This window comes from Mesoplodon densirostris, chromosome X (genome assembly GCF_025265405.1).
Source record: "Mesoplodon densirostris isolate mMesDen1 chromosome X, mMesDen1 primary haplotype, whole genome shotgun sequence".
NCBI lineage: Eukaryota > Metazoa > Chordata > Mammalia > Artiodactyla > Ziphiidae > Mesoplodon > Mesoplodon densirostris.
Genome location: NC_082681.1, coordinates 6,389,731 through 6,405,146, shown reverse-complemented (window position 1 = coordinate 6,405,146; position 15,416 = coordinate 6,389,731). Strand labels below are relative to the sequence as shown.

At 45.9% G+C, this 15,416-nt stretch overlaps 1 protein-coding gene across 2 annotated transcripts in view; it reads left to right on the top strand.

Annotated features, from left to right (window-relative positions):
- Positions 1-2,368: 2,368 nt before the first annotated feature.
- TMEM185A (transmembrane protein 185A) overlaps positions 2,369-15,416 on the top strand; it is a 34,920-nt gene continuing 21,872 nt past the window's right edge. Inside the window, exons 1-2 of one of the 2 annotated variants that reach the window (XM_060086976.1) lie at positions 2,369-2,548; positions 5,280-6,043. In XM_060086976.1, coding sequence (XP_059942959.1) covers positions 5,949-6,043 — 95 coding nt within the window. In that variant the 5' untranslated portion in view covers positions 2,369-2,548; positions 5,280-5,948. The remainder of the gene's footprint in view (positions 2,549-5,279; positions 6,044-15,416) is intronic. The other variant, XM_060086977.1, reaches the window with a different exon arrangement.

Below are 15,416 nucleotides of genomic sequence, written 5' to 3'. Positions count from 1 at the left end.
GTTTATCTGGGGCTCGTGCCTTTTCAATCCAGAGCCATTTCATGCCTTTGTATGAAGATTGTTGGGAACCTCTAAGTAAGGTGGCCCTGAAATTTGGTGGCCAGTCCAGGTTAGCTAGAGATGATGATGTTGTCATCCTGTGCATGGCTCAGGGTTTTTCCTCAATGTTCAGGTCCCTCATGGGTCTGTCCACACAGGCCAAGGAAGCTTTGGGCCACTGCCCAGGGTGGTACATTGAGCAAGGGGTCTGAGGTGGGCAGCAGATGGGCAGCGGGGTCTTTTGTACTTGTTGGAGAGAGGACAAGAGGGACACCTGGATGTTCTGCTTCTTATTTCCATGGGAGCACCAGGAGAGGACATGGCTGGGCCACCAGTAAAGTTGAGGCAGTCTAGGTTCATCCACTTCTCGAAGGTTGAGGATGGGAAGCCTTGGGTAGTCCAATTCTTCCCATATGTCCTCGTGGACAGGCCTCTATGCTCCCTTGGCAATTTGGCTTGTCAGAGCAAAACGATACATTGACAGGTGGCCTGGTCATCACGGGCTGAGGAGTACTGCGGGCTTGCAGAGCAGTGGGTCAGCTCTGGGACCCCCTGGGACCTCACCAAAGTAATGCCTGCCCTTGAGGCTCTGGACCCTGAGCAGCCCGCCTGGTCTCTGTCTGTGAAGCTCTTGAAAGGGCAACAGTGCCTGTTATTCAAGTGTCTGAACTGACAAACAATCTCACTTTTAATGCCTATTTGGGGTGAGGCCACCAGTAATCAAGGTGGTGCTGGCCAATCTGGTCACTGGCACGTACCTCTTTTTTGCAGAGTATGGGCTGCAGGTTCGGCAGGACCCCAAGTCCTACATCCTTAGTAGCTGGGCAGCTCAGGGCACATTATACAAGCTTCTCTGTGCCTCAGCTTTCTCTTCTGTATTTGTATGTTCATTGGGAACCTCCTCAGGGGTACATACCAGACTCCACTTGGAGGATGGGCAGGGGAGCTAGACCAAAACTCTGGGACAGGGTTCTGGTGCTTCAGCAGCTAACAAACTTGATTCAGGTTACTCATCCTTAGAAACAGCTCATATTATAATACCCACTCCCCAGTGGGTTTGGGAAACCTAATTACTACTTGTGAAATGTTTGCAAGTTCACAGAAGAAAGGTGATACCATCATGGCAAAGTATGACTACCATAATTGTGATCTTCTCAAGCTGCCCCCAGGGCTAAGTCCTATAAAAGTGCCGTTTGTGAAATTCTGCTATTGTTACAAAGTGCAGCTATTATCCATAATGATACAGACTAATGTCTATGGTATTGCTGTGCTCATGGAAAACTCTTAAATCAGCCGAAGTGAAGAAGGTAGACCAGGCCACCTGCCGTGAGCTTGTCCTGCTCTCTAATTCCAAAAGTAAACAGAATCCTTGAGGAGGTAGGCCCCTGAAGAAGCGCCAGATAGCAATAGCGTTCTCTGAGCACCTAGCGTGCACGAGGCAGTGTGTTATGCACGCTAGCTCATTGAATCTTCCCAACAAGTTTAGAAAGTAGCTTTTATCATCTCCATTTTGCAGAGGAGAAGAAATGAGGCTCAAAGATGTTGACTTGCCCACAGAAAATGAACCTGGCAGTTATAAATAGCATGGCTTAGAGTGGAGAAAAAGCTGGGCCGGGTGGGAGGTGACCAGAGAGTCTGGGCAGGAGGCAAGGAGTCTCTGAACTAGGTTAGCAAAGCGAGGATGACTTCCACATTTCCAGTTTGCGCACCCCAACCCTCACCCCCGCCAACCCAGTGAACAGGTCCGCTGTCAACGGAGAGAGGCAACCGAGGAGGGGAAGGCGGTAGGGAGGGCAGATGACTGGTGCAGGGCAGCCTGAGCTTGGGACTGCCAGCATATCTCCACGCACTGGCCTGGGCCTTGGGAGGGAAGTTGAGACGCAGTCACTGACAGATTTGACAGGTGAAGGCCTGGGAGGAGATGGCCAAAATGCAACGTGTCACCCGGGGCCACTACCCCCAAGGCTCAGTTCTCGCTGGAGGAAACCTCCAGAAGGCAGCGCGGGCCAAGGTGATAGGTGTCCGCGAAGACCTCCCCGCGGGACTCGCCGGCGGCGCGCTCGCTCCCCGCAGGCCTGCGCCGAGTCAGCGATCCCGCTCGGCTCTCTGCGCCCTCCCCCGGGTTCCCGGTCCCTCCAGCCTCTGTCGTCCCCGCCACCTCCTCCGCTGGGCGCGGAGACGAAGGCCAGGGCCTCCGCGCACTGTGAGCCGGGAAAGCTACATCGCGCGCCGCTCGCGGCACTGCTCGGGCCCGTCGGGCGGGGCTCGGGGAGCATGCGCGGCGGCCTACGGAAGCCCGGAAGGAGGGGTGGGAGGTGCGGCTCAGGTTTCTCAGGGCGGCGGTGGCGACGACGACGACGACTGGGACGCGGCTCGCGCTGGCAACATGAACCCGCTGTAACGCGCAGGCTGCGCGGCGCGGGGGGCGGGGGGAGGAGGAGGAGGAGGACGGCGCGGTGAAGTTCTCCGCCATGAACCTGAGGGGCCTCTTCCAGGACTTCAACCCGAGGTGAGGCGCCGCCCGCACGGCTCGGGGAGGCACGGCGTCCATGATGCTGTGGCGGGCGGCGGGGCCTGCCCGAGCCTCCCTGGAAAACCGATCGGCCTCGGCGCCGGCCCTCTGCCTCCTCCCGCGCCCGCTGCCTTCAGCCCCCGGCCCGCTGTCCCATCTGGAACCTCCGGGCCGCGGTCCCCGCCCTGCGGGAACCCCGCGCCTCTCCGCTTGCCCTCCCTCCCTCGTCGCTGTCCCAACTTCCCTCTCTCCGCTCCATCTTCTGGCACCCGCTGCCTGCCATGCGTTCCCCGCGCCAGGGCCGGTTCACTTGACCCGACACCTCTACCCCCCACCCCAGCTTTTTCCTCCAGTTCCTCCCAGCCCTTGAGGTTTGCCTTGGACGTATGCCCATCCCTCGGTTATTTGCTTCTCTGTGGAACTGATGTCTGAAACACTGTTGAATCCTTGGAGTCCGTGTCAGGGCCTTACATAACGCTTTTTTGGGGTAAACCTGACAATTTTCTGTACACGTTTTCTAATCAGTCTTGACTATAAGTTTATTTGCAGGAAGCAGATATTGCTGTCCTATTTCCCAGATGGGGACTAGCCAGTGGACTGGAGGGAAGGAACACTGTTTAAGGAATTGAGCGTCTGTCCTTGGACTTGCTCAAGTGTTCTGTAACTCTCTTACCTCCCCAGGCTGTGAACTCCCTAAAGCAGAGACCGTCTCCTGCTCAAATCTCTATTCCCCGCAGCTCCCACTGTGTCTGACACATAGTAGGCACTTATCAAATGTTTGTGGAACTAAACTGAACCTAAAGACCTGGATTGGAGAGCAGGCCGTATGTAACTGGGGGATCCTCTGCTCATCTGAAAAATAAGGAGTTGGCCTAGCTGATCTCCAAAGTCCACTGCTCTGTGAAGGGAGTGCCTAGCTCCCTTATTTGGTGGTGGAAGGCATGCACTCAATAAACCTTTCCTATGCCAGGTCCCATGCCATCTGCTTCAGCTGCTGAGAGGGCCCAGCGTGAGGGTGGAGAAGGGCAGGCCAATAGACAATTGACAGCACAGTGCAGTGTTGTGCTGTGGGAGCCCAGTGGAGACCACCTTCCAGGCTGCTTGTGGGGGGTGTCTTGGGAGAGAGAGAGGATGCCTGTGTGTGTGTGTGTTGGGAGTGCAGCCTCCTTAGGGACACTGACATTTTAAGGTACGAGCCATTGTGACTTACTGGGTGCTCTTATTCCTCTTTGAGTGCTACTGAGTTCATGTTCTGTTTACTCTGGAGTGCCAGTGTCCCCATCACCGTGCAGTCATTATCACTGTTGGCCTTGAAGGCGCTCTGCATAGAGAAGCTTGTTGACAGCAGGTAACTGAGAACTGACTGCAGTGCCTTCCTCTGCTGCTCCTAGGTGTTGGGATTGGTCTCCAGGGTAGCACGGCTGGTGCTGGCGTTGGATGGGCCTTGTGTATCTACATTGTTTGGCGATGGTGATAAGAAAGATAAGTAAAAGCTGAACTGTTTTGTGTCCTTGGGCCACTCACTTATCTGTCTGTTTTATAGGCAGAATGAGTATAATCTCTCAGCAGGATAGAGAGGCCAAATTAATGATTGATTGCAAAGCGCTTTACAAATAGAAAGTTCCAGGACAACTTTGCAAGGTGACAGATCATTCCGAAGCCACAAAGAGCTGCCTGGAGTGATGGAACTGGCTAACACTTGCTGAAACAAAATAGTGCTGCCCAGATAACATCCTTAACCATTTTTTCCTGTAGTAGCTTCTTTCTGCCCCCACCCCCCACCGCCCCACCCCCGGAAATTGGCACAGGAAAATGACAGTTAAATACCAGGTATCCAAACAGGTTTATAGTCAACATCAGAGTACTTATCAACCCTTTAATTCCATTGGGATTGAGATGCACATCTCCCTGAAAAGTTCGAAGGTATTTTATAGGATGCCATTCTCGTTTTCATTTTCCTGATGCCATGCTGAGTCGCGGGGAGAGAGCCGTGTTTCCTCACAGTGGGGACTTCTAAGACGGTGGCCAGCTAATGTTGGCAGGTGCCAGTTCTCAGCTGGTGGTGTGTCATGTGTTGTGGGCACACCTCGTTTTTGACATTGTTCTTTATTTTTTTGTCTTGTTCCATGCTGAGGAGGACCTTCCAGACAGCTCGAACAGCAAACCGAGGGCTGTAGACAGGAGGGAACCTTGTGCCAGGGCCTCAAACCTTGGTGCTGCTGCCTCGCTCCCCTCCTGGAATTCAGAGCCAGTTCAACACCTCCCTCCTAGCCCAGCACCTTAGCACATACTGTTCTCTTTGCCGGGAGTGTTTCCCTCTTTCTCCTCCTCTCTTCCTTACCTTGTTAGCTTCTGTTTCTCCTTGAGATCTCAGCTCACTGGTTGCTTGCTGAGGGCAGCTTTTCTGACTTCCCCGCCCAGCACACTGAGCCCTGTTTGTACAGTCTGTGTAGTGTGCTGTGTTCCTCCATCATACACTCATCCGTACCCTTGTATTTGTCTGTGTGCTTGTTTGACTAATGCCTGTCTCCCCTATGGAACTCTAAGCTCCATGGGGGCAGGGCCCTGACTCTGCGTGTTATGGTATCCTGCATACCTGGAATAGTACCTGGCTCAAAAAGTATTTGTGGGATGGATGGATGAATGAATGAATGAACGAACGACTCACTCTCCAGAGTCATGGTCTGCGGCCTGGTTCTCTTTCCTCTCACCTTCTTCTCTCCTTCAGAATGCAGCCATTCCATTGGAGAGCTGGGAACACCATGAAACTAAGCAGACCATGGCTGCCTTGACGTTGTGGATTGTGTATGTCACAGGAATAGTCACTGTCATGGTTTGGTGGGCCCCAAGGCGTGGGCCATGGCTCCAGACCTCCTTTCCAACCTTTTGATCTTGGGAGTCTGAATCCGCTACTGTATTGCCAAGGCTCTGGAAAACTACACGGACAGAGAATGATTCACAACTGTCAACACTCAGATGCACAGGACTGCCAGCTGACCCTCTGCCTATTTCCATCTGGCTCAGAACTGGTTGATCATGAGCTTCTTTTTAGTTACATAGGTTAAGGCTTGCTGAAACAGACACCCCAGACCCACCAAGTCCTTCCCTGAATGCCCAAGGCTTCCTAACAGCTAGGGAGCCCTATTTATTGAATAGGCAAACTCTTAGAAGTATATGGAATTGACAAACTTGGATCGTGAGGTGTTCCTGGGAGGTAGAGATCTGGGAGTAGGTGGCATTAAGCCGGCACCCTGTCCCCACCATGGAGCCTTGGGGTTTTCTGCTGCCTTGTGCAGTTGCTGGCTCAGAGAAGGCCCTTCAGCCCTGGTAGCCAGGCAGTGCTCGAAGGCTGTGAGAACTGTGCTAGAACTTCTGAGTCAGTCGCAGTGAGCTCCAGATGGAGTGTGGTGCATCCCGCAGGTGTCCTGGACTGGGACAAAGGCTGAGGAACGCTGCTCTGAGCATTCCGTCGTGTGGGGATGAAGTCCTGAGGTCAGTAGCATTTCGAAGCTTCCATATGCTACAACATCTAAAGCCATTCTGGAGTCTGTGTGAGTGATCTTGTCTCTTATTCGAAGTCTGGAAAAATGAATGTGATTGTGGGTAATTAACAACATGCAGCTACCTGACCTTTAAGAGGCATTTGTAAAGTATATGTAAAGCATTACTTCATCACACATCTCCCTGGTTCCTACTGTGTGCCAGGGATGTGCCGGGCGCCCAAAGTACAAGAGTGAATGGGACGTGGTCCTTCCCCGCTCGAGCCCAGCAGAAGAAGCAGAAATGGAAACATTAAAATTCAACACGGGACAAGGCGTTCCAGACACAAGAACCAAAGAACCAAATGCTGTGGGAACACAAGGGGCAGAGCCACTAATTCTGTCTAGCGTGGACAGGGATGGTTCCACAGCTCGATTCTGAAGGATATAGTTATAGGCTTTTGTCAGACAAGAGGGCAGGAAAGGCATCTTAGAAGGGACAAAGTATGCAGAGGTGCGGGGTCATGGGAGGGCCTGGTGTGTTAAGACAGTGCTGAAAGGTCAGTGTGGTAGGGGTGTTGCGGGCAACGCTTGTCATGTGACTTAAAAATACTACATGTCATTTTAACAATTACTGTAAATGTTTTTGACACATTACTGTTTTTCTTTAAAGCAGGCTCCAGATCCATCAATAGTGGGTGTATGTTGGTTCTGTTAATGAACTCTTCACCACCCAAATGTCTGTTTATCTGTCATTCTGTCATCTCAAACTACCTATAGTAAGAAAAGCTTGTTGATTATACTGAGGTTATTAATAATAGCTATGACTTCTGGGACACCTACCATGTGCCAGGCACAGTATCAGTCTCTGCACCCATTATCTTGAACCTTTACAACAGCCCTCTGAGTTCGATATCAGCCTTGTTTTGCAGAGTCTTAGCTTGTGACTTCCCTGAAGTCACACAGGAGGTGAGGGGCCAAGTCAGGAGTCGAACAAGTTGGTTTCCTTCTGAAACCTGTGCTCTTTCCGGTATGCATGCCCCCCTTCTGATTTAGTGACATCCGCCTACCCCAGCCGTGGCACAGGAGGTCCAATATACTAAGGAGCCTTCTATTTATGAGTTGCGATTAAGCAAAGTAAACCTTATATTCGAGCTTATGCATCTACATGAGTATTATCTTTCAGAGAAGTTACTTAGGGAAAAGGTAAATATATACCTATTCCATTGCTCATACCCCTTGTTACTCATTTTAAATTTCCTTGGAAGCAAATCCTGTAAGAAAATCCATCTCATTGCTTTATAATCATATATCATTTTTTAACCAAAATAGTGCTGCCTAGTTTGATCACACATCCTATCCACTAAAGTTGGCTCTCACTGATTTTGGCCATTTCCAAAAATCCACTCTTAGTGAAGATTTGGCACCACTGGGGGTATTCAAAAGAACGGACTGCAGGCTCTCAAGGCGATTCCAGGAGGAAAGCTCCAAAGATGGTTTGAGCAAGGAAGTGGAATTAGTGCATTGCCTCCCAGGGGGACTGTTTAAAGGAGACACGTCTCATTTGAATGCAGAAATTCTGGTTTCAAAAATAGCATTCCCATTACTTGCTAATTACACACATATTTTTCTTGTCTGTGAGTTCTTTGAAGGCCAGGATGGTGAGGTGTTCGATAAATGTGCTGAGTGAGTGGATGTTGAGTACAGATAGACGTGAGCCATTGGGGAACTCTGTTGTAGGGGAGAGACAGTGGATTGGAGGCATTTTAGGTAGTTTCCTGGGTCTTTGGGAGTGAAGCTTCCCAGTATTGAGCTTGGGGTTTCTTTTTCTTTCTTTAAAAAAATTATTTATTTATTTTATTTTAGCTGTGTTGGGTTTTCGTTTCTGTGCGAGGGTTTTCTCTAGTTGTGGCAAGCGGGGCCACTCTTCATCGTGGTGCGCGGGCCTCTCACTATGGCGGTCTCTCTTGTTGTGGAGCACAGGCTCCAGACGCGCAGGCTCAGTCATTGTGGCACATGGGCCTAGTTGCTCCGTGGCATGTGGGATCCTCCCACACCAGGGCTCGAACCTGTGTCCCCTGCATTAGCAGGCAGATTCTCAACCACTGCACCACCAGGGAAGCCCCCGAGCTTGGGGTTTCTAATTGCCTTGCCTGATCATAGGCCATGCCTGTACGAGGAGACTAGAATTTAAGATGAAAGCCTTCAACTCTGGAGACAGGCTCTTTCTAACTGACGATTCGTAGTTTGTCACCTATGACCTAATAGTGAGAAAAATGATGGCTAAATGAGATTGTTATAACTTTTCTCTTTTGTAATACTAGTAGCAGCTAAAATGGGTAAAATCCATCATTTACACAGGGCTCTCATATCCCCTTATCTTCATGAGTGGATATAGGAGCAACCCAATGAGGAGAGAGTGACCCACGCACAACCACACAGCTGGGAAACAGTTCCCACAGGCCTGGGCTCTGTCTAGTCCTCCTCAAGAGTGATTTGTTTTTATTTGGCTTTTGTACTTTCTTGTCAGTAAATGACTTTAAATTTTGTTCGTAAGGTTCTGCTCAGTGTAAGAGGTGCAGTTCCTTTAAAACGTTGGGAGGGTGTCAATTAGCAGTTTGTCAGTTGGAGCTATTCTCTAAAGTTGTAGACAGAGAGGCGCTCACAGGGATGTATCACCCAGAGCATGTGTGTGTGCATGTGTGCCTGCTCCAGTTAAAGCCAGTGGCTTTCACTGGAGAAAACTGATGGGTCTAAAAAGAGTCCAGCTGCATTCTTTTGACTTGAAGAAAACAAGATAATAGAACGTTTATACACACAGTGTCATCTCTTTACTAGGTATATTCCCTCCCTCCCTAAATCCTTTTTCCCTTCCCCCCAAGGTGGAGAGAGGGAATTTGAGCCTCAAGCAGAAAGCTCTGTGTACATTTCAGAGAGGATACTAGCTTTGTAGTTTGACCCACGTGACACTACTTAGTGATCTTGTACTGGCATTACAGACTCAGATGAAAGTGGGGTAAATTCACTTTTAAGGTGTAATTGGAAAAGTGAAATTAAGGAAGTAGTGGTTTGATGCCAGAATGTCCATTGGAACCTCCATTTGCTGATTTGTGGAGAATTGAGCAGTCTGTTTTTATACTTGGACTCTGGTCTGAATGTTTCTTGAAAAGTAACTCATAGTAGTTTAGGCTTTTTTATTTTTATTTTTAGTTAATTTTTTTTTATATTTGGAGCTTTTTATCAGTCTTTTTTTTCCTACAGTTATCATGGTTTATTTTATTTTATTTATTTATTTGGGTTACACTGGGTCTTTATTGCTGTGTGCGGGCTTTCTCTAGTTGCGGCGAGCGGGGGCCACTCTTCTTTGTGGTGCGAGTGCTTCTCATTGCGGTGGCTTCTCTTGTTGTGGAGCATGGGCTCTAGGCGTGTGGGCTTCACTAGTTGCAGCATGCGGACTTCAGTACTTGTGGCTCACAGGCTCTAGAGTGCAGGCTCAGTAGTTGTGGCGCACAGGCTTAGTTGCTCCGCGGCATGTGGGATCTTCCCGTACCAGGGCTCGAACCCGTGTCCTCTGCATTGGCAGGCGGGTTCTTAACCACTGCGCCACCAGGCAAGTCCCAGGTTAGGCAATTTTCAGTCTATTTTGTCAGTTTATTATGACTTGTGTAGAATTTCTGCCTCCAGTCTCTACCAACTACAACCTACCTTACACACTCTTCTCTACCTTCTGTCACTCTTTTGCTCAGAAAGTCTTCAGTGGCCCCTTATTGCCTAGTAATAAATTCTAAGGACTTTACTTTGATATTCAAATCCCCCATTCTACCTTTCCCTTGTTTCCTCTGGTGCCTTTTCTCCTGTCTCCCCAGCACTCCACACCCCAAGATTTACAGAACGTACTCCACGTGTTCTAGTCTCCTGGGGTACAAAAGACTGTCTCATGCTTTAAAAAATCTTCTTCCCTTTTTCTGGAATTCCCTATCCCCAAACCCCACCTTCTTTCCCAGATCTCCCAGGGAAATGAACCTTCCATGTCCCAGTTTGCCATGGTATATAGTTGCTTGATCCCCCTCTGCTCCTGTTAGTCTTTGAGCATCTTCAGGGCAGAGACTGTTTCTTTCCCACACGCTCAAACAGTTTTTAAAGTTTTAAGATAGATTTGTGTGTATTTTGTATTGGTGCCCCATGATCCTTTTTTCCCCTCTGGAAAAAATCTGTATACATGTAAAGAAAGCATATTTTGTTTGCTTCCATAGAACCATGCTATTTTTATCTACTCTAGCGTTCATTTCCATAATTTCCTTAGGAACTTTGTCTGCTTTATCTGTCATGATTTAATAGTAGCATGTAGAAGCCCACAATGAAAATATCTCTGTATATTTGTACAAGAAATATTGTCAGATTATTTCCATATTCTATGGTCATGTTGTTAGATTTTCATTATTTAGATTTTCTTTATTAGTCATTTTAATGCTTTTTGTTTTGAAATCTAATTGATCAAATTACTGTCCTAGTAAACTGCTTCTCTTGTCCTTACTCAGTCACAATAAACCTGTGTCATCTCCTTTCTTGTAATTGGTTTGACTTTTTTTTTTTTTTTTTTTTTTGCGGTATGTGGGCCTCTCACTGTTGTGGCCTCTCCCATTGCAGAGCACAGGCTCCGGACGCGCAGGCCCAGCAGCCATGGCTCATGGGCCCAGCCGCTCCGCGGCATGTGGGATCTTCCCGAACCGGGGCATGAACCCGTGTCCCCTGCATCGGCAGGCAGACTCTCAACCACTGCGCCACCAGGGAAGCCCCTGGTTTGACTTTTGTCATTGGTTGCAACAGTGAGTCTTGACTGCAACAGATTTAGATTTTATTTTTTAATCCAGTAAGTGACCTTTCTTATTTTAGGCCTGTGATAGGCAGAATAATGACACCCGTCCCCCAAATATGCCCACATCCTAATCCTTCGAACCTGGGAATATGTTCCATTACACGGTAAAGGGAAATTAAGGTAGCAGCTGGAATTAAGGTTGTTAATCAGCTGCCCTGAAAACAGGGAGATTATTCTGGATTCTCCAGCTGGGTCCATAATCCCAGGTCTTAAATGTAGAAGAGGGAGGCGGAAGAGGAGGTCAGAGAGAGTCAATGTGGGGAGGAGTGCTGGAGCTTTGAAACTGGAGCAGGGGGTCATGAGGCAAGCTATGAGGCAGCCTCTAGAAGCTGCTGAGACAGGGAAACTTTCTCTCTTAGAACCTCCGGTAGGATCACAGCCCTGGTGACACCTTGATTTTCGCCCAGTGAGACCATTTCAGACTTTCAACATTCAGAACTGTAAAGATACTTTGTGCTTTTTAAGCCACTAAGTTGGTGCTAATTTTGTATGGCAGCAGTAGAAAACTAATACCAGGATACTTTATCCTCTTCATATTTTTCCAACACCAGTATTTGAAGGAGTTATATTTTGTACTGTTATTTTTCCTCTTGTAAGTTCATCTTGTTTCCTTTATATTTTTTATTTTTTTATGTAATAGACCCAGAGCTCTTAATTTCCCTTTAAATTATGTCAAAAATCATAAAATACTCACTTTTCCAACATTTAAATTTTTATTATTTCCACTACTCTTTTCTTCTATTAAATAAGAGAACTCTTTTAGGGAAGATAATGAATTTAGCTTACAGGGTTTACTCTCCCCCCACTTTTTTCTTTTAAAGGTCCTTTCTGTTTTCCAGTCCATTGTTTCTGGTAATGATGTGTGTAGCCGAGGGCTTTGGTTGACATATTGGTTCTGATTTTCTAGATTTTGTGATATCCCCTTTGCTATCAGAGAGAAAAAGTCCTCTCGGCTGGTAACTCTCTGTTTGTGGTGATCACTCCATTTCTATTAGCTCGTGAATCCCCCTCAAGCCCTTTTCTTCTTCGAAGTCTAGGAACGAAGTCATTCTTCTCTTGCCATCTTTCAGTGGTAGCTCTCTTTTTCTTTGTGGCAGCTTGTAAAAGCCTCCCCTTGTTTCTGAGCATGAGTAATCATAACTAACATGTATTTAGTGTAGCGGTTATCAGACTATTTTTCACAGACCCCCTTGGGGCCTTGAGAACTTTTCCAGGGGTCTGCGAGGTCAGAACTATTTTCATAATAATACTAAGATGTTCTCAGCCTTTTTCTCTGGGTTGACATTTGCACTGTGGCGGGTAAACTGAGCACAAATCAAGCTGGTGCCAGGAAATCGTATTCCGTACTCATTGTCATTGGATGCTTCATAGTGTGCTTGCAGGTTAAAGAAGTCTGCTTCACTTAAGAATCTCCTTAATAAAGCAGAAAAAATACCAGTCTCATTCAGTCTTGACTCTTGTGTACACAGCTATTTTAATATTCCAGGTGACGAAATAGGAAGGACGTCTAAAGGCCATCTGCTGTACACTGAAGTGTAGTCATTGAGTCAAGGGAAAGCACTCATGCACCCAGGTTGCAAGCTGCTTTTTTCACGGAATGCCATTTTTACCTGGAAGGACAGCTAACAGACAAGATTTTGGCTAAGTGTACTAGGGTATTTGACAGACGTTTGCTCAGAAATGCCAGTGAACCTGTTACTTCGAGGAAAACAACTGATGGTGTTTTCTGCTTTGCTTGGTAAAACTTGAGCTTTCAAGGGAAAACCCAAATTTCTGAAAAGTTGTATTCACCACCATGAGCTTGACAGCCTTCCAAAACTTAAAAGATTTCTGATGAAGTGGGTTGTGATATTAACTAATGTGATTTTTTGTTGCTATTGTATAGTGAAGTGTGTCAGCATTTAAAGATCTTCATTACTCAGTGAACCAATATTTTCTGGTAGACGTATTTGGCGTTATAATCATGCAGGGATAAAAGATTCATTCAAAGTGCAAGAGAGACCAGTGGATTTTAAGGTAGCAGACTACGAAAAGTTCATTGAAGGAATTCCCTGGTGGTCCAGTGGTTAGGACTCGGTGCTTTCACTGCCTAGGGTCTGGGTTCATTCCCTAGTCTGGGAACTAAAATCCCGTCAGCCTCAAGGTGTGGCCAAAAAAATAAAAAATAAAAAGGTCCTTGATAGCGTTTCAGATTCCACAGCAAGGAACTACCACTTGTTGACTTTTGGTGTCCTGTCGAAGAAAAATATCCAGTTATCTGAAAGAGCAATTAAAATACTCAGTTCTTTTCTGACGACCTACCTCTGTGATGTCAGTTTTTTTCTCCATATGCTTGAACCCAGACAACATACTTCAACAGAATGAATGCAGATATAGATATAATCTAGATGTCTGCTATGAAGCCAGACATTTTTTAAAAATTGCAAAACTCTAAAAACAATTTTGGAAAATAGTTTTTTTCCTTAAAATTATGTTGTTTATGTTAATATGTAATGTGTTTATTATTATTTTTAATGAACTAATAAATATTTTTTAAATAACAGTTTTAAAATCTGATACAGTAAATAGCAGTAGATATAACCCATATAAACAAAGCTCTTTAGAGTCCTCAGTCATTTTTAAGAATGTAAAGGAGTCCTGACACAAAAATTTTGAGAACCACCAATTTAATGCTTTGCCTAAAGCACCTTTCATATTCATCTTATATTCACGGCCACCTTATGGGGTACATATTACCCTGATTTTGTAGCAGAGAATACTGTGAAAGTATTAGTATGCTAATAAAAGGCTATATAGACACTCTAGTTAGCAATCTCTCCAAATCTGATGGTCCTCCCACCATTGTTTACACTCTTGGAGGTTTGCTTCTGAGTTGAATTTTGTGAGTCCCATCTCCTTAAAACCTCCCTCTTTTTTTCCAGTTGAAGTTTCTCACATTATTTCTCATAATACAAAAGTAGTATATGTACCTTGCAGAAAAATCAGCAATCATAAGCAAGAGTGTAAAGACTGTCCTTAATCCTCTCCACTGGAGAGCATGGTTAGACCTCAGTGTATATCTATCCAGATGCTTTTCCAGGAATGTTGAGTTATTAGTATAAAGTGAGTATCGTATAGTACTCAATTCAAAGGACTTTGGAGTCAAATAGATCTTAGTTTGAATCTCAGCTCTGTGAGCCTCTAGCTGCTTGGACAAGTTATTTAACTTCGAAGCCTTCATTTCATATCTGTAAAATGGGAATAGGGAAAGTGCCTCCTTCATAGGGTTGTTGTGAGGCTTAAGTGACATTACCTGACATTCCATAAATAGCCAGTAAATGTTAGCCATGGAAGTTGTATATGTGTAGGTAGATCAATAGATATGCCAGGTTTATTGAAGTATGTTTTACATGCAGTAAATTTTACCATTTTTTAGTGCACAGTCCTATGAGTTTTGATAAACCCATTCACTTGTGTAAGCACCACCCAAAGACAGAGATACAGAAAAGTTCTGTCACAGCAGAATCTTCCCTCGTGTCCTTTTTCCTTTCCCCCAACACAGCCACGGGTAATCACACTGATCTGTTTTCTGTATCTATACTTTTGCCTTTTCCACAATGTCAAATAAGTGGAGTCATACAGTGTGTTGTGTTTTCAGTCTGAGTTATTTTACTTAGCATAGTGCATTTGAGGTTATCCATGTTGTTGCATGCATCCCTAGTTTGTTCCTTTTACCTGCTGATTAGTATTCCATTTGAATAGACATACCTCAGTTGGTTTAACCATTCACCAGTTTTGGGACACTTGGGTTGTTTCCAGTGGCTATTATAAATAAAGCTGCTTTGAACATTTGAACACAAGTCTTTGTGTGGACATACGTTTTCCTTTTTCTTAAGTAAATACCTAGGTATGGGATTGCTGGGCTGTAGAGTAAGGGTATACTTAACTTTTGAGAAACTACCAAAGTGCTTTCTAAAGTGGCTACACTGCATTCCTATCAGCAATATATGAGGGTTCCATTTGCTCTACCTCCTTAGCAACGATTGTCATATGCTATGAGGTTAAGAGTCTAGGTTCATTTTTCCCATCTATCCAGTTGTTTCAGCACCATTTATAGAAGCCCAATTCTTTCTCTATTGAATTGCCTTGGCACCTTTTACCATGTATGTACAGGTATGTTTTTGGACTCTATTCTGTTCTGTGTCTCTCCTGATGCTAATCGTACATTGTCTTGATTATTGTAGCTCTATAGTAAGCCATGAAAACATGCAGTATAAGCATGTAGTATAGTTTCTCCAACTTTGTTCTTTCTCACAATTGTTCTGCCCCATTTGAGGTCTTTTACATTTTCATATAATTTTTAGAACGAGTATGTCCATTTCTGCAGAAGAGGCTGCTTGGATTTTCATTGGCATTGCACTGAATCTTTTTTTTCTATATATTTATAGCAGCTTTATTCATAGTTGCCAAAACTTGGAAGCAACCAAGATGTCCCTCAATGGGTGGATGGATAAATAAACTGTGGTTTATT